The sequence below is a fragment of the Indicator indicator genome, chromosome 27 (genome assembly GCF_027791375.1).
Source record: "Indicator indicator isolate 239-I01 chromosome 27, UM_Iind_1.1, whole genome shotgun sequence".
NCBI classification, from domain to species: Eukaryota; Metazoa; Chordata; class Aves; order Piciformes; family Indicatoridae; genus Indicator; species Indicator indicator.
Genome location: NC_072036.1, coordinates 7,879,491 through 7,907,028, shown reverse-complemented (window position 1 = coordinate 7,907,028; position 27,538 = coordinate 7,879,491). Strand labels below are relative to the sequence as shown.

Genomic DNA, 27,538 nt, shown 5'->3' with positions numbered 1-27,538 from the left:
TCATAGAAATGCACAGTTCTCTCACCATAAAATACATGCAGGTCTACTTTGGAAGTATAGCTTCACAAAAGTCCATACTCCCAATACAATTTCTTTTGACTAAATGCAGCATCCATCCAGCTCAAGAAGGAAAATCTTTCAAAAAACCTTTAGACAACTATTCAGTGTTTTAAAATATATACTCACTAAAGGTCCAGCAATCATTCTTGGCTATTAATCACCCTGACAAAATCATTGATTTTCATTTCCTTCTTTCATGTTTCATGGGAACAGCCTGAGTTAGATTACAAGATCTGAGAAAGGTGATAAGGACAATAAGCAGGCTTCTGAGAGATTTTGAACACCTAGAGGATTACTGTCTGTTTAACCTTTTAATGAACTCTTGGGTTTAGTTTTGGGAATCTTGTCTCTTTAGCAGCATAAGTCTCATTCCTTGGCTGGTAAGACAGAGAAGGTAACCAATACAGTGCTGAGATGCCAGATGCAATCAGATGTCCAATCCTGACAGGATGCTGTAAATTGTGTGTGTGATTCTACTAAAAAAGTTAATGTGCCCATGTTTCATGTCATATAAAAAGGCTTCTAAACAACTCAATAAACAGTAAAGCTCCAGAAATTGCTGGAATTTAATCAAATCTTAAATCCTGATCAATAGTCAAGCATGTTCACCAGGCTTCTCAACCTAGTAACAAGGCACCTGTTTGACTATGACCAACTACTAGTGAGTTTTTATAAGCTATGATTGTGGGCTCAGGGAAGAAGCTGGCTTCACCCTCCCTAGACCCTCTGAGTTAAACAGCTGTGTGGTGGCTTTTCAGGAGTTGTTAAGAGCGGTTGTACGCTGTGACAGCACCGAAGGGGCTAATACGTGGGTCTACGTGAGATGGGAGTGAAGTTAGAGCAATGCAGTGTTTGGAGGCTGCTCCAGACTCTAGGGAGGATAAGGGGAACTCTCAGGAGACATGTATACAGAGCTCCCTGAGCTGGGTCAGTTGGGTGAGCCCAAGATGTAGGCTCCTGTCTTCCTGTTAGTCTAGAAGTAACAGTTCTAAGCTAATGGGTAACTTCCCCTCGATGCAGGATGGGGAAGCTGGGCTCTGAGGCACTCTTCTACCTGTACATTGAACAACTTCATGGGTTAAAAACTAAGTCAAATGCAAGAGGTTCTAGCTCTTACCAGTATGCTCAAACAAAATATCAAAACCCCAACAATAACAACAAATCAAAACACTTTTTGGGTTGACTTACTCTATTCCAAAAGTACTTTTATTTGTTTTGGAAACAGAGAAAAATCCAGAACATTCTGTACTTGCCTTCATGTAAGAAGATGTTAATTGTCTAAAATGAAAATGCTTCATGTTCAGATTCTTGGTCTATTTTCATTTACCACAACTACATACTTTTTTTTTTTTTTTTTTGGTAACAGTGTGAGGAGCATTTTATTTTTATATACTAAATTCTTATAATCTTTACCTAAATAGGCAAATGGCTGCAAAACACAACTGAAAAGTCATCTTACACAGCCTTAGGAAAATAAAAGGGAAGTTTAGGGAAAGTGAGACAGATAAATGTGCAGAGGATTCAAAGTGCAGAGGGAGGGATGTTCCATTTTATCGTAATGCTGCCCTCTTAAGGACAAAAGAAAGTGAGGAGCTGGAGTTGTCTTGCTCATAGGCCTGCTACTTCTGGGTGACAGCTAAGATTTATTTGAGGCATTTTAACACCATTCTTGTGTCTCTGTGTATGTTACTGCACCCTGTTACATTCCTTTCACCCTCTGAGGCACATGGTGGTAGGAGGCTCCTCTGCATGGAAAGCATGAGGCATGATGACAGCAACCAAAATGCCCTTTTGCATATCTATAAAAGGCTTTGACACATCAGATCTTGCACTTCACACGTGTTTCCTGCAGGTCACTAAATCTGAGGGCACCTGCTGCCCTGTCCTGCTTGCTCTATGGGGGTCTGTGCATCCATGGGTAGCCCCCCCCACACCATACAGCACTGGCCAGGGAGCTGTGGGTGGGGGACCACAATGGGAATCTCCTCTGCGTGGCCTTCCAACCCCAGCCTGGGGGATGATGCAGCTGCAGGAGGTAAGCCACACCACAAGCAATTATAACTCCTTCAGCATAGCCAGTTAAAAATTCCCCTGCTATGCTGGGACTTACGATTTTATCCAGTAATTTATTATCATGTATTTGTGATACAATAGTAATTACTACAATAGTATTAATGTAATGCATAAAATGACCATGGGAAAATCTAAAATATTATCTGTTCAAACCTCATAGCCTAAAAGGTCAACCTCAGTTATTTGAACTGCTGTCAGCAGCTCATGGTGACATCAAATTGGAAGGAGTGCTGAAAAACTAATCTAGAAGGATGCTGCTAACACATTAAGGAAGTGCAGATGTTACAAAGGATTTTGATTTAAGTTAGTTTCTCCCTGAGAAAGGCCCTAGAATGCAATGTCACTATCTTTAAAGGAATCATCTGAAAGGAAGAAGCTGAGAGACAAAGCAACACTTTTAAGACAAAAGAAAAAGAAATGAAATTGGGTGTGCTGAAAGTAAACTACTGAGACTTTCCTGTTACCAGGTTTGTGCTGTGAATACTGAAAATGAAAGCAATGTTCTCTCATTTATGTTCTTTATCCATATCTGAAAATCAATTATTTTCACCAGCATTTTCTATATGTCTTGTTGTTATACTTCTAATTTAATCATCAGTTTCATGTGCCTGAAATGTAACTTGCTGAATCTCTCCATTGGTATTATTCATCACACAAAGCGATTTAAGATTAAATATGATTAGTACTTTTGTGTTGTGTTCTACAATAGCTTGTCGTCACAGCAAATATAACTGTACAGCATTCACAAAACCTGGATGCTGAAGATTACATTCAATTGACAAGGAATAGTGACCAGAGGGCTAGATTAGATGATCTTTATGGGTCCTTTCCACCCCAAACCATCCTGTGATTCTGTCAATGAATATATGATTCTTTATATCTGTGCAGATGTTTCAACACTACTGTGTTGGTTTTGTGGTGATTTTTTGTATACAGTGTTTTACAGGCATATCAAGAAAAGTTATAAATTTAAAATGCCACTATCTAAACACAAGCTGCACAAGTGTGAGGGAGCTGGAGATGTTCAACCCAAAGAAGGCTTTGAGGAGACTTTACTGCAGCTTTCTTGTATTTAAAGGCTTGTATTGTGTAGGCACAGAATAGCTGGATAGGGACTTTTTACAAAGGCATGTAGTGATAATGGCTTCAAACTAGAAGCAGCTAGATTTACATTAGACATTAGAAGGAAATTCTTCACCATGAAGGTGGTAAGGCACTGAAATAGGTTACCCAGAGAAGTTGTGGAGACTCCAACCTTGAAAGTGTTCAAAGCCAAGTTAGATAAGGCCTTGAGCAACTTGGACTAGTAGGAGGTATCCCTGCCCATGTCAGCAGAACTGGAACTAGATAATCTTTAAGGTCCCTTCCAACCTAAACCATTCTATGATTCCATGGCATATATGCTAGGTATGGTATGTATGATATATACAGTGTGCACACATACACAACAGCCTTAGAAAGTATATTAATGTCTGTGGGAGATACTGAGAGCATGTGAAAGAAGCTGCTATACAATGATCTACAGTAAAATTATGCAATGCACTTCTTTCTTGCTCTGACACCTTAAGTGCTCATCCTGCATTAGTGAATTTTATTCCTAATTTCCATGTATTTTCCTGTCTAGCCCATTTTCTAATCTGATGATGAACTCCTCTCCAGAATTTTTAAACATATGTGATAGGTCATGTTATTTAAATTCCTCTCATCTGTATCTGCTTGAGCATAGCAAACTGAATTTTAATATGTAAGCACATTGTATCTCACCCAACTATTTGAGTGTATTTGCAAATGCATTTCACTCTGGAATACCAAATCATTGTTGAGCCACCCTGAAAAAAAAATTCAAATCATAATTTCATATAATCAAAACATAATCATTTTCATATAATCAGAACTGCTACTATGGTTATGCACCCCAATGTTCCCACCTGCAAAGCTGAACGCATACAGTGGCGCACAGGAAGGCAATGCTCTCACCAACTGCTCTCAAATCAAATACTTTTTATATTCTTTGATTTCTAGCCATATAAAAATGTAAAAAAAAAATACTCGAGAGTAATTGACTAGATTTTTTAAATCTTTTCTGAATCAAAACAGTTTTGACTGTGATCAGCCTGCAGAGAGTAATGAGGAGGACCTGCAAACAAGGCTGTGAAGCCCAGCTACGTAAGCATCCTGAATCTGGCCTTAGGCAGGCACAATGCTGAAGTTCAGCCACAGATAACAGAACTAAGTCAATGCAATTCTCATCAGTTTACTCTTCTTCAAATACAACACCTCCTTTCAGACAGCACTTTCTCCCCCATCTTGCTACCGTGATGACACTTGTCAGGCAGGTATTTGTCAAAGCACCCACTGGATTATGTTATCTCGGGGCAGACTGTTCTTAAGCGGATTCCTTGTTTGTTTGTTTGTTTTGTTGGTCTTGTTGTTCGTTTGGGGTTTTGTTTGTTTGTTTGTTTTTTAATTACCAAAGCTGCCAAGAGGATCACACTCGCACTTCTGGCGGGCTGCAGGCAAGACAGGGCACAGCCAGAGCCCCGCCGCTCCCATGCCCGCTGCCCGTCACACAAAGTGTCGGCGGGAAACGCAGCTTTTAAATCCGAGCGCTTGAACACGCCCCCGGCCAGCGACCCGACGATCGCCTTCCGAAGCCCCGGCTTTACCGCCCGGGGCTTTAGGGCCGAATTAACCCTGCCAGCTCTGCTCGGCGTGGGGCGCCCCCGTGGACAACCCTGAACCCCGCGCAGGTGAGGGCGGCCCCACCGGGGCGGGACGAGGGCGGAGGGGCTCACAACGCCCCGCCCGGCGCCGCAGGAAGCACCGCCTGCGCCCCTTCCTCCTGCTTCTCCTCCTCCTTCTCCGTCCGCCTCCCCTTGGCGGCGGTGGCGGTTCGGCAATGCAGCAGCAATTCTCCCTGGCTGACTGCGACGTGATGGGCTTCGACCTGGACCACACGCTCTGCCGGTACCACCTCCCGCAGAGCGCACGGGTGAGTGCGGACTGGCTCGGTGCGGCACGGCCCGGCCTGGGAGCCGCAGGCTGGGGGCCCGTGCGCCGCTCTGCTCCGCCCCGCTCGCTGTCGCCTGCCCCAGCGAAAGGGAATGTGCCAGAGAGCCGGGACGGCGGGGTCCGGGACCCCCGAGCCTGGTGTCTTAGGTAGTCGTGGGGAAACCCAAACAGATAAGAGAAACACAAGCTGCTTCCTCATCAGGCCTCTGCCGGTGCAAAGGGGACAGCCATGGCTTCTGCCTTGAAAATCGTGCTTCTTGTGAGCTTTCCCAACCTGCGGTGCTGAGCGAAAGATAGAGCACACCCGCTAGATCTAGAGATGCTGCAGACAGAGCTAGAAGTCTGCAGCGCTTTCGACTGGCGACCTTTCTGGTGCTTAAAATAAACCACCGAGCTTAAAGACGCTCATGATCTGTGACTTAGCCTTGACCCTACGGAGAGGAACTGCTGTCATGTGCTGCTGCGCCTTCCCGCCCTTGGCTCCTAGGTTTTTCCGATTGGCACATTTTAAACTCCCTGATAATCCTGCATTGACTCGTCCGTCTGTGTTGGTGTCAGGAATTTACCACGGAGCTATCTTGTGCCATGGATACTGGTGGTGTCCCCCTCTCCCCTTTTGTTTGCCTCTGTTCTACAGTATGTCTTGCACTGCATGAGACTCCTACGCTAATTGCAGTGTATTTCAGGCTTTGATATGGAAACAAATGCTTATTCACGGTCCCATTTATCAATAGGCAGGGTTCAGTGTGTCCTGTGTTGAAAAAGTGCATTGCTTCCTTTATCTGTGAGTGACTTTCTGTAGAGAACCATCTTTCTTACAAAAGAGGGTTCAACAACAGCAAGTTACAAATTGCATGTGCTCCTAAGTTCCTGTTGGAAACTATACAACTCTAGCCTTACCTTCTGCACTCTTCTTGCACATCTTACACAGGAACATTCTTCCTGATAAGAATTTTGTCCAGTGAAGGCAAATTTAGACAATTGATAACTACAAGAGTTAAAAAACCCACCCAACCAACCAATGAACAAAATAGGGGGGGAACCCCCAAAAAAACCCATTTACTTAACTTGGTTCACTCTTTGTCTTCTCACAGCACAGATTGACACACCCATTGCACATCTCCATATCTACTGGAAGTAAAAAAAGAAACACCTTTAAAAGGCTGACAGGCACAGCTGAAGGTGCACTTCTTAACTGTTTCAGTGTTGGCCTTCATAGTAGTCTTTCTCAGACATTATTCTTATTCATTCCAAGTACAGCTTTTGTCATTAAAAAAGAAAGTTCAGGGAACAGCTTTAATGAAAGAGCTGTGAAAAAAGGGAGCAATTACTATTTTAGGATGGTCTTTAAGGACCTGTCTGCATCTGTGTAGATCTTCCTATGCAACTTCACCAGCACATTACGTTAATAAATCACTGACTGGTCTGCCAAGATTTAACAATGTTCCTCCTGAACTTAGAAATGTTAACAATTTACTTAGTAGTTGCCTGGTTCCTTCAAAATATCTTCCTTTTAATACTTTTTAAATGTCCCCTAAGGGTAGTTTATTGGTTTGGAAGCTGCTTGTTGAATCTTGGTGGCCGGCATTTAAAATTAAAACCGAAAACCACAGGAAGATTGAGGAAGGGAAGTAGTGACTAGTCTTAGGTACTTACCATCTTGGTTTTCCAAAGGTCTTGAAGCACAGGGGTAGAATGCTGTAAACTTGGTTATGCTGAACACGTTGCACCATGACAGCTGGGTGAGCGTCTCGAGCTGTTCTCCAGCCATGACAGAAATAACCTTGGGCATTGTTTCCCAGTAGTGAGGGCAGTGGGATAGAGCCCTTGGCTCCCTGGTCTGAATTTGTTTAAGTGCTTAGGAGGCACTAATACTGCATCTTGCCACTATCTGGGGAAGGAGTGTCTTCGGTCTCAATATAATAAATGTGTATTTTTCTTTCCATTTTTAGCTAATATATGATAGTTTTGCACAGTATCTGGTGACAGAGAAGGGTTATGACAAAGACTTGCTGACCATAGCCCCAGACAACTTGGACTTCTGGTGAGTATGTTGAAAATAACAGAAACCTTCTACATAACTTCCTTGATGCTGTACCTTCTACAAAGCTTGAAAAGAGCCTCACTAATTAGGAAGTTATTGTTATTATTTGCCATCCAAAACTACAGTATTTGTCATGAGATACTTCTAGCATAGTATTTTGAAGAGAGAACTGAGCATCCAAACTTGCTTTGTCTGTGCTTGTAACTGTGTAGATGCAAGTCTCTTAGTCTGACTTCCTTTCTTATTTTATAGCTCCATTGTCTTCTATCTTCAATTCAACTCGTAAATCCAGTAACCATCAGGATGAATTTAGTCATTTTTATCTTGGCAGATGTGTTTTTGTTTGTGTAAGGCAGAATAATTCCAACAGCTACTGAGGAACCAAGGTGACATGCCAGGAAGTAGCCCATGGATGACATCAGGCATGAAGCTGTGACACAAAAGTGAAATGCAAGTTCCTGCTCTGAACTCAGTCAGCTCTGCACAGGAGTTTGAATGAGAATTTCTGATCTCCAATGTTAATAGGTTATTATCTAGGCCACAGAAATGGAGGCTTGAAGGCCAGGATGTTTAGGAGAAGCACAGGTTGTTTTAAATAATGTTACATTATTGTGCATCAGTGTTGATCAGGTTTTCTTACAGTTCCTTTTTTGACTGGACAGTTTCCAATCAGGTCAATTTCAACTTCTGTGAGACAAGCAACATGGCTATATTTCTCTTATATTCTGATGTGTGAAATCCTTTTGTTAGGACCTAGATATCTCTGCCTCTGTCCCCTATTGGAGGTAGGGTTCATCACTGTGGACCTGCAAGCCTGCAGTGCTGGTAGCCTTGTGTCAGCGCTACTCACTCAGGTGTCACTTGTGAAAGCCAGGGGGCTGCATGATGCCTTTGTGGCGTATTTGTTCCTTTGGGTACCTTACAACAGAGGATGAAGGTGCCATTACTTTTTCAGTCTTGTTTATTCATTATTATTCTAGCCACTGAACTCTGAATTAATATTTCAAACAACCTAAGCAAACATAGATTATCTGGAAGGTACAGCTTTATCAGGAGAGTCAGGAACTCTTGGTGAATGTCTGTCCTATGCTGTCAACTCTGCACTTTGTTAGTGCTGGCTAGCATGACAGTGCTTCTTTCCATATGTTTCTTGGCTATTCAGTTGCCTCATTTAGACTCTTGTTCTACTCCTCTCTCCCTTAATTGGTGTTACAAGTCTAATAATAAGAAGTAGGGGAGTTTCTACCAAGAAAAATGTGTATTTCTTTAATAGAAATGTCTTGAATATTATATTTCTTGGTTGTATGTGTTTGGACCTTAATCCTCCAAACTCATCTATGCGAACCATCACTGAACCCACTGAACAATGGAACTGGATTTATTTATAGGAATTTGATAGGTAAGTGAAATCCAGTCCTCATTGTAGTAATATATATTTGCCTCTATAGATCATTGTTCAAATGTGGAAATATTTCAAGGGTTGTGACTTTGTCCGTTTTGTGTAGTATCATTGTATAGACTCTGTAACTGCATTTCACTGAGCATTCCTCAGAAAGCAGTAATTGTTTGTTTCTTAAAATTAAATTACTAGTTGCAAAGGCTTGGTGTTGGACATTGAAGAAGGAAACTTCCTGAAACTTGCAGAAGATGGAACAGTTTTAAGGTAATCCTGACAATAACTTTATATTGTTAAGCAAACACCAATGTTTTATCCTCTTTCTGAAAGCCATCTCTCAGTTGTTTGAACTATTTTAATAATATTCATTTCAGCATACATTTGTTTGTTGGATGTAAAAATTAAAGTACTCTTTAGTAATGTGGTGCTCAGTTTCTCTTAATGTTACATATGCAGAAATATGGAATGTTTCCATGTTAGCTGCTTTTAAAGAATATCTTAAACTTCTACGACTCAAAGGGCACACTTACCCTGAAAATAAATTCATTCTTTCAGTGGCTAACAAGGTACTATTTGTCCAGTTCTGCTAAGATCCAGAATCAAGTTGTGGGTTTTTTGAGTTCTGTGTAACTTGACTCAGAGTCAGTGCTAATGAATAATGCTGGTTAGTAATAGGAGCACCATTATCTTTGTACAACATACATCCAGTGTTCTGCAGGCTTACAACATACACTTTAAATATCCTGAGGTAAACACAGAAACTGACACATTCACTTTCGAAGTTCTGAGATTTTTTCCCTCTTAAAAATTATATTTTTATCTTCAGTCATTATTTCAGTTCAACCTTAGGTTCTTTTTTCCTCCTTTTTAAAAAACATACGGGACTATTATTTTGAGTCACGAATCAGAAAAGTAAATATATCTAAAGTGTATAAATCCCAGGTCCATTTCCCCCTTACTTTTTTCCAAAATGAAAATCTGTGTAATTTAATGCACAAGGTAGACTGTTTGGGTTTTTTTCTGATAGCATGTGGGAAAAGAAGCTTGAAGGTGCTAGGGAAAATCAGATAGCACTGAAAGAAGGGAAGAAATACCTGTGAGTCTCTGCTGTATATCCTAAAAATCATTAGTACCATGAATTTTGGAGTACTAAATGCAGAATTCAAAACTAGAGAGTATGCCCACAATAGAGGGAAGAGTGGTACAGGGTTACCTCTTCCAGCATTGCCTGCATTTGCTTCAAAACCAGAGTCTGTGCATGCTTTTGGAGCCCAATTTGATAGCCAAACTAGCTGATTTTAATTCCTAAAAAGGCCTTGTGTGAACTTCTGTGTTGCACAGCTGCTTGCAGGGCTCAAACTAGCACTTTTCCATAGTTCTGCCCCTGCATTCTGTGAATGTTACCAGGCTTCAGAATGATGTATAGGCTTTCTGCACTGTGTTTTGTTGTGCAGTGTATGTTGATAGTTCAGGTATAGCGAGCGTCCTCACACAATTGAGAACATTCGAGCAGAGTGATTGTGTTAGCAGGTGAGGCACAGCAGCTATGCCCCCAACCAACTAGACCTCTGTGTAGTAAGGCTTTTACTGAGGGCTGATGTATATGATAGAAGCTTAGGACCTGGGAAACTTCTGAATTATAAAGAGGGTTGCTTTTGATCGACTTGCATGCACCTCAGTATTCAGTTGCAGTCTGTTACTTTGCATATGGAGTAGTTTGGCTGTTTTCAACCTTTTTCTTTCTTTTTTCTTTATTTTTTTTAATAAATAACTTGATGCATCACATAGGGCAAGCCATGGTACAAAGGCCATGACATCTGAAGAGATCCTGGAGACGTATGGAAGGAGGGAGTGGAAGCATTTTAATACAGTCAGTGGAATGGTTTCCCGCTCAGGTAGCTATACCTTAGCACGCCCTCTTCTTTGAAGTTGCTTTGACCCCTTTAGTGCCTCATATTGTTAGTTCTTACCACAAATGTTTAAATGTATTTGATCTGATAACTGCTGGAATAGGTAAATGTTTTGGGGGAGAATTTGGTTTGTGTATTTTCTGCTCGTAATACCAGAGTTCAATGTAGGTCACTGATGATGAGACAAATGAGCTGACATTATAGGCATGCTTTGGTTATAGAGAGCATTGTTCCTTGATGGAGATTTCCAGCCTGTCTTGTTTAGGATATATTTGGCAAGTCTTAATGTTCATTTTTAATTGTTGACTCATTACCATCAGTGTTGTTAGTAGAGGCCTAGGTGCAGGTGCAAAAACAAAGCAGGTCTGGAAACAAAACCTTCTCCTGCAGCTGAATTCTCTTGGTTTTAAGATGGGAGTCACTTTGTAGATACTGTGGCTAAGTTTTCATTCTTGCTCTGTGCTTCCTCTCCATTTCATTTGAGATATTCATGGAGATACTTTCCTTGAGATTTTGCTGTTGCAAACTTTTTTGTGACACTTATTCTAAATTGCAGGTAATCTTCTGCAACAGCACAGAAGAGAAAGGTTTCCTTTGGTCATATAGCAAATGTGCCTTTCTTATTCATTGCAAAGTGTGCTTGGTCTTTCTTGTGAATGTTAATGCCTGTTTTGCTGACCTGTTCTTTAATGTGCTTCAGACAGCATAGACAAGATTATGAATACAAATAAAAATCACTGGTTAGGTCATTTCACACCTAGGGAAGAATTGTTGAACATGACCTCAGTCTGAGGGGTCATGTGCACCCTCCTGATTTTGATTTGCTTTGGGGGCTCACATGATACCACCCACATGGACCCCCTTGGCTAAGGCACTGCCTGCAGCACATATGCAAAGGACATGGCAGTGTAAGACCTGTCCAAGCGTTCCTGAAACAACTTCCCAAACCCTTTCTTTGTGTTTCCCCTTCTAGGGAAATACTTTGGAAGAGTTGAATGATGGTGTCCTTAAACCTCATGGTTTTCCCCATCTCTGCCACCTTAACTTTTAGTACCATAAAATGTATTTTTGAAATCTCACTGCCTTGATGCAGGTGTACAACATTTCAGTTGCCAGTTGTGAGAATCAGAAGTGGGAATAAAGGCTAACAAAGACTGGGAAGCAGATAATGCTTTACCAGTAAGATCCAAATAAGAGCTTAAATTATTACTTAAATGTAATTTTTAAGTGTCATTAAAGTGTACAATATGGATTTCAAATAAGTAGATTTTTTTGTTGTTGTTTATTCTTTTATTCCAGCTAAATACTATTTGTATGATAATTATTTTGACCTGCCAGGAGCTCTCTTGTGTGCAAGGGTTGTGGACACCTTAGATCAGGTAAGAACTGGATTGTTTGAAACCAAGTATTGCATTATGTTTCTCCTCCCCCCAGCACACTCCTTGCAAGCATTATTAAATGCATACAAATAGGGTATTGAACAACATCAAGGTCTTCAGCTTTTTTCTTGTTTGGAATTTTTCATGTTGGACTTGGTGTATTCAGCTTGTCTGTAGATAGCTGTGAGTTACATGGCACGTTCAAAATAAATGTGCTTCCAGCAGAGGGCACAAATAACTAGGATATGAATAGAAATGCACTGTTTTCTCAAGTTTACCTTGTGATATGCAGAATATGGTTCTTAAAATCTCCTTTAATTATACTTGATGATGCTTGAATTAAATCTAATGCAAATCTTCTGACTAACAGAGTTTGCTAAATTGCAAGGTGTTACTGAGTTGAAATCTTAATTCCATGCTTTTTAAACTTGTTTTTGTCTTAAATATATTGATCTGTGTACATAGCTGCAAATACACCTCTAGAATAGCATCCAATTATTTTTTTCTCTGCTAAAGTATTAGGTTAAATTCTCAGGGTGAAAAATACACTTGCCTGAACCATTTTTAGTGCTTTTTAGATGGACAAAATGTCCTATATCTTGCCTTGGAAGTTCGATGCTAATCAATTTGGTTGCATTAAAGAAGGCTTGAATTTTTAACTTGTGTGCAGCTGAGGGTAGGAGAGGGGTACAGTAAGCATACTGGTGTAGAAAGAAGACTGATGAAATCTTCTGGCTAAAGGTACCAAAGCACTGCAGCACTGAAATTTGCCAATACTAAACCCCCCTTTGGGTATCAGCTGACTTGATGCTTTAGCCTGCACTCCAAAATAGCATGCTGAGGAGATGCTGCTTAAGTCCAGGTGCTGCATGAAGTTGGCTAAATCTAGCTTACCAGACAGCACTGAGGGCAGGTGTGCCTGATTAATCCAATTTTGTACCTGATTAATCTCCTTCCTCTAAGCTGTTCACAGTTTAGAACCCTGTCTCAGATGTAACACTCTTTCATTTTATACTTAATTTAGTCTCAGCACAAGTCACCAACTTGTTGAGAGAGAAAGCATGTCAAGGCATGTTTGTAATAAACTTTCAGTTAGTTCACAAGCTGGAGCACTGACCCTGGATCAGTGTCATCTTCAACCAGAGAGAATTAAAAAACTGTGCCGTGTCTGCAGAGAGCTACCAGGAGCAGATCAGGGACTTCTTCTATCAGCTAGCAGCTCCTGAATATTTTACTAGATTTTGGCCAAATTTCAATGGGAGGATTGCTGAAAAAAAAACAACCAAGTGAAAAAAAACCCATAAACTAAGGAGAATGTCAACCACATGGAGTGTAAGGGGAGTGGACAGTTGAATCCATCTGTCTCAAGGTTACTGCTGGTGTAGAGTAGTGCTATCACCACTGGACAGATGGGTGCTCCCCAGCACTTCCTGAACATGATATTGAATAATGACCTTGGTTAGCAGTTAACTGAAGTTTGGCATGTGGAAAACCTTTTCTCTTTATTAGTTCTTTGATGTATTTCTGTGACAATTTGCTATAGGAATAGATTTTAAAAAAATAATGTGAGAGGCACAGCTTTGTATCTTTCGAGCTCTTAACCTGTAGAGCTTGTGGATGATAAGCAGACTGTCCACAGTGCTCATCAGCTGGGCACAAAAGGCTTTGTTAGTGTGACTTGCTGGTTGTGAAATTAAGGGCAGACTTTTCCTCTGGAAGCCTCCATGACAGATTAGGCCTGAAATAGCAGTTTACTTCAGTACGTACAAGCTACATCCTTTGGGCTAGCAATGTTAAGTGGGGTTTGTTGTGGCTTCTGAATGTTTCACCATCTAGAATATGCTTTATGCTCACAAAAAGGGTCATTAGTCAGGTATCAGTGCAGTGGTGGGGACACAGAGGGTGGAAATGCCATGAAATCCTTTAACACTTGCCTTTAAATTCACTGTAATGTAGATGTGGAAAAGCCTGTAACACTAAGAACATACTTTCCATGGTGTACAAAGAGACTATGCCACCAGATTTACTGCTGCTGGGTTGCCTTGTAGCTCCAACCACCTCGTACAGGCTCTGTAGCTAATCCTCTGCTCTGTAATGTTGGTGGGCCTTGTTATTGCATCTGTTCAGTTTAGCAATCCTAAAATTTGTGGAGTTCGAGAGTGCTGTGGGGCTCAGCTGGTTGAGAAGATTTTCCTCTGACTTGAGGAGCTGAAAGGGCAGTTGAGGTCAGCTGGAGCTCTTCTGTGCCTAAGCAGCTTTCTAGGAACAGCATGAGACTGTTCACTAGCACGTATCACCTTCCTGTGTCCTTCTGCTAGAGCCTGGCAATCTTCAGAATACAATGCAAGACAGCACTGCTCAGCCTGGCTTCTGGATGAATGTTTTACATGGTGTTTGGGGTGGAGTTGTTGGCAGGAGGGCATTACCTCTAAATTATAGTGAAGGGTTTTGCCAGTTAGGAGGGGTGGAAGGTGAATGGTGAGTGCCAGGCTGCAGATAATGTGAACCAGCTAATTAAGTACAGTATCTGCACCTCTATGCACTTCTTTTTCCCAAATGTCAGTGGGATGACTCAGTCAGTAAGTTGCTGTTCTGTCTAATGCTCCCCTTTGCTATGACATTTTAAGAATTCCTCATAAATATGAATCCTTTCTCCTTCCCCCTTCCTCCTCCTAGCCTCACCATAACCTGAACTAGAGGTAACAGCTTGTCTGCTGTTACCCAAAGTTAAGCTGGCTGCTACTGACTCCTGATGTCCTGATTGCTACTAAGATTTGGTTTACTCCAAATACTTTTGTATATTAATGGCATTCCTGTCATTGTTTCAGTATGAAAGCTCCAAATAGCTGATACTTGGTATAATGACTAGATTTTTTTTTTTGACACTTACAGCATGATGGGCAGAAAAAATACGACTTCTGGAAAGACATGGTGGCTGCCATCCAGCATAATTATAAAATATCAGCTTTTAAAGGTAAGTGGGTTCACTGGAAACTTACAGTAGTAGGAAATACTACTTGTGCTTACCAGGACAAATACATTTGCATGTACAATGTAGGCTACTCAACACAGCTTTTACTTTTCAAGCTTACAAATAGTTTTATGGTAGAGATGTTTATAATAGAATAGAACATCTTTATCATTACTGCTTCTACTGTTCTGCTATCTTTAGTAACACTTGAGATGTGCTACTTCACTGACTTTAGAGAAAAAATGGTTTCCTACCATGGTGATGTGGACATCCTATCCTTGAACAGTATTTTGATCCTACTCCTATCAAAATTGCTATCTAATTTAATACACCTCATTCTCTATTATAAAAGTTGTGAGCCACATGCACAACAGTGTTGAAGATAAAGTTTAAAAAAGCCATAGTAACTGATAGGCATGAATTATTTTGGAGAACGTGCTGTAAAATCAGAAGTGAGGCAGTGCAGATTGTGTACACTGAAATAATGTGTACTACTGAAATATTTTAATACATGGAAATATTGTGCTCTGTCATGCATCTCTTTGAAAGGCTTCATAGTGGCCTTATTCTCCTTTTAATAACCTGTTCCTGTAGATAAAGCACTGAACAGGAAATCAGAAGAACCAGAGATAATTTCTTTCTGTATCACTTACCTCTGATACTCCCACAAATTATCATTTTTGCTTCAAGTCCCGAGAAATGAGAGTAGTGTTACTAATTTTCTATCACAAGTTTGTGCCAGAGATGATTTTTTTTTTAACTCAGCTGCAAACTTAATGTAACTTCCTGAGGAAACTCCTGCACCTGGCTCCAGCCCAACATCTACATACCAGGAAGCCCCACTGTCTTTCTTAGCCCAAAGCCTAGTCTGGAAACCACAACCTCTTTGATTTAACTCTGTGCCTTCCATGTCTTGTAGAAGATTTAACCCTTCAGTGCTCATTAACAGTAAAGGTCAAATCTGGAAAGTCAAGTAACTCAAGTGGTCGATTGAGGGGACACAAAGTTCCCAAGTCAAAATGCCATCTTAGGAGTGCCATTGTCAGTGACAGAGCAGAACGACTGACCATTTTATTTTTTGAAACCTATGAAGTGTTTGCAGTGTGCTTTGGTTTGTTGTCAGTATGCCCTTGTTCCTATATGTCCCTTCTCTTTTTCACATGATTTCTTTGATCATAATCAAGTGTCTGGTGAATTTTGCTTTTCATTGTCTTAGCTATGGTAGTTGCCTTAGATAATTGCCCTGTGATATTTTTTTTGGATGGCTCTTTCAGATAGGCCTCGATTTCCTGACTCAGCTTAATGAAGGGTATTAACCCACTCTTCTACTTGTGAAGGAGTGAGGATTGCAGAGGGAAAGTCAGAGTTATGAAATAGCCTTGTTACTCAGACTCTCCTGTGTGAAGAATAATTAAAAAAAAAAAAAGAAAAGGAAAAAAGAAAAAAGGGAGAATCTAAACAATACTATGAGAAAAGCATGATGTCAGATAGCTATGAACACACATTCATATTTCCAAAAGGAGAATTTCTTAGCTCAAATACCTGCAAGAATTCCCTCTGCAATTGGTATCCAAGTATTAAATTACTTGAGAATCATTGTTATAATATTTTGCAACTGTAAGGTAATTAACATTATTTATGTTTCATGTAGTGTATGTTTTATAGCCGTTAGTCAAGAGCAATTGGAAGTGTCATTTGGCACTGTATAAGTACATAGAAGGAGGTCCACACCATGTTATCAAAGCAAAATTTTATCTTTAGAGGAGTGGTGAGGGCTGTGTAAGTATTTCCCTATGAAAAATACCAGATCTGGTGATTTTTAAATTATTTTTAACAAAAAAATCAATAGTTTTTGTAGGACGAAGTTGCCTAGTGTAACTTCTTAAAGCAGCATTTTGTAAAATTTCTTCTCTCAAATGCCTCTTTTTCTCTCTTTGTCTTTGTCTATGATTTCCTTCATGCTTCTGAAAACTATAGCATCTGTGGTTATATAGGGAAAATTACACATTTGCAGTATTTCCAGTCATCTCAGGATTATATTTCATGTTGAAAGTAAAAAAAGATCATGGCTGATATGGCAGCAGAGGGTCCATAAATTTCCCATGGAAAGATTTGATGGGATCTGCTCTCAGGTTTCACAGACACATCTGGAAATTTGTCACTTCCCAAAAGATGTATTGTTCGTGTTAAAAAACAAGCTTACAAACATTATAGACCTTCCCCAGACCCACTCTAAATTGAGAATCCAAAGCTGAACTCAAGGTATAAGATGTGCCTGTGGCACGATTTAGTGTGTAATATCTAGCTTGTCTGTGTTAAGAGTTGCTTTCTTGACAACTTAATCCCTGAATAGTTATGAAGAGCCTTCAGAAAGATGGCATGAGGTACTAAGATGTGGACATATTTAGAGTCCTATGTGCTCATTTGAGGAACAAAGACATTAAAGGACAAAACCTGATTCAGAGTGGATGTGTGATGAGGATTTGTGAACTGTGTTTTTAAGACTATTATCTGGGGCCATTTTCTTGAGCAGAGACTAGTTAATTGGAAGCACAGGACGGTAAGGTACTGCTGAGTACCAAGCATCTCCAACAATTTGAAACGTGCTTTGCTATACATTTCATATGTAAAGCAATTAACCAGAAATTTTACAATTACTGAGCAGTATTTTCCAGCTCCAGTACCCAGTCCCTCTATTTGTTTCTGAAACAAAAGTACCAGATAGCATGTGCTGCTGCCCATACATTCTCAGCCTAGTTTAAATACTGGAAAGTGCTTGAACTAATGCAAGTGACCGCACAGGGAAACATTGAGATAATTGGTAGGAGATCTGTAATTAATATTTGGGTTGGAAGGTAGAAAAGTATGGATAATGTCAAACTCAAGTATTTTGAGTTTTATTTTGGCTTGAAAGAAAATATTGCAGAGTTGATACTGATAAACTGTGGGACTGGCCACTGTATTATTTCCATACAAATGTTTGTGTGCAGTGTTTATAACAGTTAGACCAATTTGCTTGCCTAGGTGTTCTTGGCTGCTAAAATAAACAGATCTCACATTACACTCTCTACTTAAGCATTTAGTATTTTACCAAAATACAGCCTAAACCTTTATCCAGCAGCACTTAATAAGGGTAGAAAAATCAATTTTGCAAAAGCTTTCTTGGTAGCTCTTCAGTTTCCAAAACATTATATACTTTTGTTAATGAGGGATCAGCCTAAAGGTATCCTTGTTTTTTTTTTTCATTAATCCCAACATAATATCAAGCGCTTGGGAAATTGCTGATTTCAAATGTTTACAATGTAACAAACGTCATGTTGCTCTGTCTCCAAGAAATGGTAATATCACAAATCTTATAAATACAAGCCTGCATCACTTTAGTGGGATTAAAAACTTCTGTTTAAAAAAATGAAGCTAAAACCCAATAGTTTAAAGAGTTCATAAGATTTTGTGTGTGATGCTTGTAAAGTACATAAGTGGTAACTGTTGTTGGAAAGAATATGTGCTCAAACTATTATGGTTTCATAATTTATAGGCACTAATGAGTTTACCTTATGCCATTAATTTTCCATAATGCCATAAGAGATTAATGTAATGTCTAATGTTTGTGAGACATGAGTGTGTTCAGGTATGGTAAATATGATACCTACTAATTACTGACGTCATTAGTAAGTGGAATATATTCCCAAGACCGCTGTGTTTTAAAGGAATTCACTGTTCAGGGAAAAGCAGAACAAAGATTGTCTCTACTTTTGGAATGGTAAAGCTGATTCTGATCTTGTGAGTGTCTGCATGATTGGGAAGATAAGTTCTTACTGTCTGGATTTAGTGGTGACAGTTGTTTTACACTACTCTGAATATTTTAGCTTTACAGAATTTTAGGAGTGTGAAAACTACTGAGTTGGTTTGTTGCTGCAGATTACAAAATGTACATCAGACAAAGCTAAAATGAACTTCTAGGTTTCAAATCTCCTTCTTCATATTGTGACAGCCTTGGTTCTTCAGTAACACACAGTAATTTGTACATCTACCTTTCTGCACAGTAGTTATTCATCAATAAGAAAAAAGAAACTAAATTGAAACTGTGACATGGTGTGCACTGCATTAGAGTTGTTTTCTTGACTCGTTTGATAGCATAAAGTTGAAGCTATCAAATAGCAGAGCGTTTCTGAAGCACATTATCCAGTTGTGATGACTCTGCTGTATCTGAGACTGCTTACTTTGAATACCTTCAATTCAAGTATAGTGAAGTATGGAATGGGTACTTTACATGTTATAAGAAGTGATAGTTAGAAATTCCAGGGTTTTTTTATATAAAGAAAAAATAAAGAAAAAAGAGGCTGGTATAATTATATTAATTCATAAAATTTTAATATTGCATTCATTTGGACAGTTGATCATCATTTAAAACATTTTTTTTAAATGACAATTCTCTAAAAACATACAATATTATTCTACTAGGTTTCAACCAATCTCTTCCACCATCTCGCTCCCTACTCCATTTCTGTTGCAGAATTGAGGTTGACTTGCTAATGGTGAAACAGGTCAGCACTCAGTTAAAATGGTCTGAAGGAGAGAGTGTCAGGACAGTGTTAAGTGGGATGTTGTTAGGCATGAGCAAATAGGAAACCTGAGAAAGAAGAGTGAACATAATCAGAGGAATAGAGACCATTAGATTCTGAATTGGGCAGTTGGAGCCATACTTGATCATTCTCCATGAGGTCAATGACAGCACTACCAGAAGCCTGATCAAGGTATCCTTTCTTGTACTCATCGTAGGTGTACATGAGTGGGGAACCGTTTTTGTAGAGTCCAACCCAAACATTTGTTCCTTTTGCATGTACATGGTAGGCAAAATAGTACAGTCCAGGGATCCTGCAGGTGAAAATGCCTGTTCTGGGGTCATAGTGTTGCTGCCTGTTGTACAAGATTTTATCAAATTTGATGGGAACTGCTGCTGCAGGGTAGGCTTTTGAGAGGATAACACTGAAAGCAGACACTGGCATCCCTGTAAGAGCTTGGTTTACTCCTTTCGTGTAAGACTCTCCTGCTTTAACGTAGCTTTCAGGCACCTGTACGGCTTGGCCAGGGGGACCAGGAGGACCTGGGGGACCTGGCAATCCAGGCTCTCCACTGCTGCCCTTAGGCCCAGGGGGTCCAGGTGGTCCCATGGGTCCACTTATGCCTTTTGTAGAAATACCTGCTGGGCCTGGCAGTCCTGGTGCTCCTGGCTCACCTTTAGCACCAGGAGCTCCTGGCAGGCCAGGGGGGCCAATGGGGCCTCTGGTCCCAGGGATTCCTGAAGGTCCTCTGGGGCCTGGCTCACCATTGATCCCTGGCACTCCCTTAGGACCTTGTGGACCCATTGGACCAGGCAAGCCAGGAAGCCCAGCATGGCCAGTGTCACCTTTGGGACCTGGGAAACCCGGGTGTCCCTTAGGACCAGCAAGGCCCTGCTCACCTGGGTATCCTGGTTTTCCCTCTAATCCTGGCAGACCTCGCTCACCCTTGGCCCCTGGGAATCCCGGGGGGCCAGCAGGGCCCATGTCACCTTTGGGGCCAGGCAGGCCATTGTCACCAGGCAAGCCTTTGCGTCCTTGGGGGCCCATGTTCCCTGGGGGTCCAGCAGGCCCTGGTTCCCCTGGAGTGCCAGCTGGGCCTTGCTCTCCCTTAGGTCCTGGAAGACCCGGAAGACCTTCAGGCCCTCTGTGTCCCTTCATCCCTGGCAATCCTGGCTTTCCAAATCCTGGAAGACCTGGGGATCCAGGCAAGCCCGCAGGTCCAGGGAGTCCCTTAGCTCCAGGGATGCCTGCTGCTCCAGGTGGTCCCATTGGCCCAGGTTTGCCAATGCCAGCTTCTCCAGGTTCTCCTGGGGGACCCTGTGGACCTGGAAGTCCAGCCGCTCCAGGTGCACCTGGTAAACCTCTGTCACCTTTCATACCTGGCTGACCTGGAAGACCATTTTCACCAGGCTTCCCTACTACAGCAGGACCAGGATGACCCCGGGGTCCCTGCGGGCCTGGAAGACCCCTGCTACCTGGGCGACCTGGAATGCCAAAACCGTTTTCTCCCTTTTGTCCATTTATACCAGGGATGCCTGGTTCTCCCTTCTCACCAGGGAAGCCCCTTGGCCCTTGAGCTCCTGGAGGGCCTTGTGGTCCTGGCTTGCCAGGGAGAGTCAGTCCTGCAGGGCCAGGAGTGCCGGGGGGTCCTTGTGGGCCTCTTGCTCCTGGGAGCCCAACAGGTCCAGGTTCTCCTTTCTCACCATGTAGTCCTCTTTCTCCTGGCTTTCCTGGTAGACCTGGCATACCTGGCTTTCCAACCCCAGAGAATCCAGGTGGTCCTGGGGGACCAGGGGGGCCTTGAGGACCGGGACTTCCAAACCCTGGCTTTCCTGCAGGACCTGGTTGTCCTCTTGGTCCAATAGGGCCTGGGGGACCAGGGGGTCCTTGTTCACCCCTTACCTGCACACCTGTGAGAGAGAGGAAACCAGGTCAATCAGGGCAGCTGTGAAAGATTTGCAGACTTGTAGTGTGGTGTTGAAACATGTAAAGAGCTAACATCACCTCAAGTTTCTAACAGTTTGGTCACTGAGAACCTGATGTTCAGAGCAAACTATGTCAGAGCTCTTACAAGTACGAATTTGTTGGAGTTGTGTTGTGAGCTACAAGACCTCTAGACTTTTTTTGGGCTTCAGTATAGTAAGAATCATAAGAGAGTTTAAAAGATGCTTACCAATAGATGCAAACTATTTAGGAAGTAAAAAAAACAGGTAACTGGTTTAGCCAGTCCTCAGACTTGCATCTTGATGAATGAAACCAGAGAAAACTTCATGTGCAGGTGCATCTGCTTTTCTGAAACTACTTTGTGCCACATTTAAGTAATGAGATTTTTGTCCTTTTCTCTCCAACAGCCATGGCTCTGCTTTTCTGGTAACAATATGAATATTATATTTTCAAATACTGTCTTAAAGATTTTTGTTTGTAAAAATTACACAGTGGCAAGGTCAGTGCTCATCATTCATCTTACTGCAGTCAGAATTCTGGCATTGTTTTTGGGTTTTAATACTAATTCATTTTTTTTTTAGTTATCACAACAGCAGGTGGAGCCACTTAACCAAATGCCACAAATAGAGGAGTAAACAAACAAGCTCCCTGCTTAGTTTTCTGTGCACTTTGCATCATGTTGGAATTAGGATGCTGATTTGAGGATGCTAAAGATGAGTTTAATATGAATGTTGTGAGACTACTTCAGTAACTTGCAGCAACAGGCAGCATTATAGAACTAAGAAACATTCCTATGATGTTAATTTAAGAAATCAATTTTAAAATAAAAACTGGAAGATGCAGTCAGAACTTGGATTCTGTTTTGTTATTTTAATGGCAACATACTCTATTTGATGCTTATTTATTAAAAAAAAGATAATTGATCAACAATGGATCAGCTAAAATTTTCAGTGTCTTACAAAGAGAGCAGGGTGTGTCTGCATATATGTGTGTGTGTGTGTGTGAAAGTTTATGCAATGATCATTCTGCTGTCTCTTAGATTATAAATTGCTTTTTCCAGTCTGTGGCTCGTCTTGATGAACTAAAAATGAGACAAAAGAGGGAGGAAATTACTCTACATATCATATATTTTTTAAATAATAGATAATGTGTATACACAGAGATAATAACAGATAATGTGTATATACATTTGAGTTTGATTTGATATTGTGTCTGCGAGATGGCCTTCCTCTATTGCCAGGGAAATTGTTTTTATGTATCAAGCATGGAGAATGCATTTTATTTTTTGTTGATGCATACAATCAGCACAAATGCACAGCAATCTTATTTTGCGTACCTTCCTAGCTCATCCTCCTGAAGGCAAGGAAAAGGAAGATAGCTGTTAAAATCCTGCAGTGTCTGGTATACTGACAAACTGAGAAATGCAAACACACATTCTTCTCAGCTGCAGAGATGGTTGTGGAATCTCTTAAGTACCAGTGACAGGTCTGGTGCAGTCTTTGATATCTTACAGATGCTGTTGGATTTCTTACTACTGAACTCCCAGATTTGGTAGGGTGCTTAGGCCTCTCGGAATTACACCATGTAGCTGAAGTGGCATATAAATGTTCTTTACCCATTTTCTGTTCACCACAGACAGGCAATTCTGAGAAGGGGAAACTTTTCCCAAGTTTTTTCATACAATGGAGTTCTTAAAATTTGCCATCTCTTATATCACCTATGTAACAAGCTATTTTAGTTAACTGCAGGATTCAGAATTTATTTCATAGGTTCTGTCTGTAGATAGTTTTTAAAGTTCTATCTCTTCACATCAGAGAACACAGGCAGGTTAAATCAAAGCTTTGATACAAATACCTAAACAGGTTCCTTAGCTAACGTTGTATAAGTTGCAGAGCACTAGGGACAAAGCACAAATAGTTTTTTACATCAGGTGTATTGAAGCCAAATCCAAATATTTATGTGGTTACTTCAGCAGAAGATAACAATGACCCCAGCCAGATCTGCTCAGGGCAGGGATAGAGAGGAAAGGGGACAATACTGATTTTATTTGACTGTGTTTAACATGCAGTTATTGCATTTGATCTAATTTATTTTTTTAGTAGCAAAATGCTTCAACTTTAGCTTCATAATCATTCTCTTTCTTGCTTTTTACCTTGTTTAAATGTGACTTTATATCAGTCTGAGATTCACAAAGCTGTAGGTGCTACCTTTTTTTTTTCATAAGATGCTAAAGGCTTTGTCAGTGTTGATGTTGTTATAGAGGTTTTCTGTGAGGAGCTATGCTCTTTCAAAGATATGAATGTCATAAGTCCTCTGAGGAAAGGACAGCTGAATGCATTAACGAAGGAAAATCTGAAGTGTTTGGCTACACTTTTGTATGTCTTGGTACATATCTTTATGCAAAATCAGTTTGCGTTCTCTGAGTGCAATCAAATCCTTTTTATGGACTGATTATGAAAGCTTTAAAGTAACCTTCAAGTATTGCTGAACAGTCAAATTCAATTCAGTGATTATTCTCAACTAGGGCTTTTAAAGAAAAAAAACTACTGTCAAGAAGATTTTTTTTTTAATAACTGATAAAATAACTTTACTAAATTAATGGAAGCTTTAATAGATTTTGATTGCCAACAGAAATTGTATGATCTATTACTTGTTGTCTCAAGTCACCAGTTTAGGCCTAGACTGAACTTGAACTTCCAGGCTGCTTTTTGACAAGTATGACCAAGTATGACTATTACAAATAAAATCAACTGAGATACAGCAAAAGTGGAGCTCTTCTGAATAGCCTGTTAATAGCTGAAAGAAAATCCTGTAGTTCTGCTGGGGAGAACAGGATGGTTACAAGGAAGATTCAATTTCCTGGTTTTAGTGGTGGTAATTTTGAATAGACACTGCTGATCATACTCTGGGGGGACAATTCCCCAAATAAAACCAGTACCTAGGAAATCTGAAGTTTTGATTGTAAGGTCTGTGTTTGGTTTTTTGTGTTTTGTTGTTTTTTTTTTTTTAAGGCTTTGACCTAAGCATGGACATATAAAAAGGAACTCAAATAATTTCAAACACCAAGTATAGCCACTCACTTGGCTTAAAAGGATAGGGAGGATACCCAGAGTAAGATGTCACAATGTAGAGCATTGCAATTATATATTGCCTACACAGTCTGCCATAAGATTTCATAGAATCAACAAGGTTGGAAAAGATCTCAGAGATCATCAAGATTTACCTATGAAATTAAGAGAACTTTTTATAGTAAAGTTAGATTGGTATATTGCTATGAGATTAGTCTGATAATCAAAGTATTAGCTTATATCAGTCATGAAAACTATATAGAGGTTTATGTCACATTTGTACAAGTATATAATCAATTTATTTAGCCTTTCTACACTTTAAACAGCTCTTCATTTGGCCATGTGTATCAGATATATATTTCAATTCACACCTAAGGTCTTTTTTGAGTATAGTTTGGGTTTTTTTCCTAAAGATTGTAGCTAACAGGTCTGTTGTTAGAAAGCCCAATGCTATAAAGAGAAATTTGAAGGTAATCAACATGTTGTACATAGTTGCATACACAATCATGTTGTATTATACCCACTACTCAAGATCTGTAGCTGTAATTTTGTTACCACCTTATATGTCTTTAGTGATTATTGTGCAAAAAATGTCTGTGACAAGTGTGCATCTTTGTCAGTAGGAGGCAACCTCCAGAGCCACTGCCAGTTGTTTCTGTAGCAGTGCCATTATTTTAATAAACCTAAACTCGAGAGTTGAATACCAATAGAAAGAGCTTTTGGTCATGTATTGACCCACTAGGAATAATTGTATTTAAAATCAAAAATTAGGAAACTTACCTTGACTCTTCACATTGTATGGTAGAAAATGTGGCCCCTTGATGCTGGATTGTTTCTGATACTGCTCAGAAAAATATCCATCGCTGCCGTGGACAATGTTCAGACAAAACAGCAGCAGCAAGGGTATTTGTAAATGCATATTTCCAAATTTGTTCTGTTTTGGAAAGGGAGAGAAAAGTTTGTTGTAAAGAAAAGCTGCTCAGTTCTATTTTGCATAAATAAATGAGTTTTCTTAAACTACTGGTATGAAAAGTAACATCATTTTGTGCTTACTTCATCCCACTTTCACTAGTTGTGAAAAATCCTCTAAGGGAATCAGTGTTGCTATCACTTTGAATGATGAAGCTCTTGGATAGAGAGCTTAGAGACAACAACCACGCTCTTAGGAAAAGAGTCATTTTAAATGGGTGCCAGCCTATTTAAAACCAGTCATCAGAAGCAGTGATTATTTTCCTAGCTGCCGCTAGCACTCAAAAACTAACTTCAGGAGTTGCATATATCACAGCTTCTGACCTGAAGAAAAGTTTCCAGTGGAAATACATAGACACTCTACCATGACCTTATTGCCTCTGGCTAGTGCTGTTGCAAATAAAACATGAAGCTCTTTCAGCATTAGTGGCAAAAGTCTCACATTGCCTTGACTGAAACCAGGCTTTTATCTGTAACCTTTTGGATAGTCCCAGTGGCCGTAATGATGCTGTCACTGGCCCTGCTTTCTCCCTCCAGCCAAAAAACACGTACCCTGCAGAAGTTACCTTCAAAGCCAAATAGAATGAAATGAAATCACAACATACCAAAATGTAGAGCTCCAATGCAGAGTGGTAGAGCAGTGAATCTCCTTCTACTGAGGAGTTCTTCTGCCACTGGTAAGTGGGCAGAAGCTGATGATTTCAAGTGTCATCCTTGAGTATTTATATGATTTTCCCCCTAGCTGGGTGACTGCTGGGCATAAGCTCCTCCCTCCAAATCAGTAAGCAGTAATTATCCATGAGTATATGTGGATTTTTTTAGGGGTGGGGGAAGCTATTCTGGGCAGTTGTCCTAGATCCTGTTAAGGTTTATTTTGAGATTTTTTTTTTCATCTTCTTCCCTTGGATTTCTTATTGTTGATGAAATTGTATTGCTCATAGTTTGTATTTTCTAAAATTCTAGGGTCTCTCTGTCTTTAGTGCTGAGAAAGGTAACATTGGAAAAAATCATGAATTTATAGGTAAGGTTGGTAATTCTAAGTGCTTCATTTGGATTATCTCTGTAAATGTTTTAAGGAAGGAGCATTTTGAAGTTTGGTGAGCTCTTATTTTCGGGAGTAGCCTCACTAAAGTCTATAGAGACTACTTAGGTGACTGTTCATTGGGATACAAGTGGAGCACTTAAAATCAGTTAAGATGTTAATAAAGGAGTTATGTGAGAACTTGAAGATGACAGAATTACTATTTTAGGAGATTTTTATCCTCACATTGTTTCTAGACTTCTGGTTTGATGATGGAGGTGTATGATGTATTCTGCAAGTAATGTTTCTGTATCATGAATTCTTGAAATGCAAGTTTACCTTGCACAGTGAGAACTTCATTATGTGTAATTGCAACAAAAGTGTTGAATCTATGCTGCTGAAACATACAAAATGTTATACAGGATGACATTTTGGTTGTTGGATGTTTTCTTCAGTGAAGAATTACTAATTTTTTTCAAGGTTGGTGTACTTCTAGATGCATGTTTTTCCTCTTAAATGGCTGCAGTTTAGTAAATTTTAAACTACCATTGTTTTATTGGTGGTGGATTAAACTTGCTTACCTATTTTTCTATTTTTCTTCAGATTATAAACTGGTTTTAGCCATTAAGAAAGTTTGTTAAACAAGTCTTAACTTAAAAGTCTGTATCCACACATTGTGACTTCTTGTTTGAATAAATAATGGAATCTTGCAGTGTTTCAGCATCAATTTGGTTAGGGTCCAGTACTAAATAGGCAGTAACTGTCAGTCCTTAATTTGCTTGGGACTCTGAAATGTTTAACATTGAAGGGTAAAATAAGAGAGAACAAACAAACCTTTCTCATTTAGGATGAAGCTGCAGAACTGAATATACAGTGCAGTCTGCAAACAAAATGTCTATATATAAATTATCTGTGCGTTAAAACTTCTTGGCCAATCGCAGATTTCTTTGACATTCTTATATGGTATTCAGTCTTGGAGTTAGATTTTTGGATGTGTTTGAAATTGTTTCCCTTGTACCAAAGATGAGTGGAGAAACAAATCTAAAGGATATCTGTCCTTACTGAAGGAAGCTGAGTGTGTGCTACAAGTCACTGTCCTGATGAAGTGAGCATTTATTTCTTTTTCAAG

At 40.1% G+C, this 27,538-nt stretch overlaps 2 protein-coding genes across 2 annotated transcripts in view; one reads left to right on the top strand and one right to left on the bottom strand.

Moving 5' to 3' along the window:
- The first annotated feature begins 5,032 nt into the window (after positions 1–5,032).
- Positions 5,033–27,538, top strand: part of NT5DC1 (5'-nucleotidase domain containing 1) — a 103,316-nt gene continuing 80,810 nt past the window's right edge. Inside the window, exons 1-7 of the mRNA XM_054393089.1 lie at positions 5,033–5,125; positions 7,098–7,189; positions 8,781–8,852; positions 10,374–10,480; positions 11,795–11,874; positions 12,041–12,043; positions 14,767–14,848. Coding sequence (XP_054249064.1) covers positions 5,033–5,125; positions 7,098–7,189; positions 8,781–8,852; positions 10,374–10,480; positions 11,795–11,874; positions 12,041–12,043; positions 14,767–14,848 — 529 coding nt within the window. The remainder of the gene's footprint in view (positions 5,126–7,097; positions 7,190–8,780; positions 8,853–10,373; positions 10,481–11,794; positions 11,875–12,040; positions 12,044–14,766; positions 14,849–27,538) is intronic.
- COL10A1 (collagen type X alpha 1 chain) lies at positions 19,453–25,338 on the bottom strand. Its single transcript, XM_054393176.1, has 2 exons — positions 25,200–25,338; positions 19,453–21,317 (listed from the first exon to the last, which is right to left on the bottom strand). The coding sequence occupies exons 1-2, from the start codon at positions 25,336–25,338 to the stop codon at positions 19,453–19,455; spliced, it is 2,004 nt and encodes a 667-aa protein (XP_054249151.1).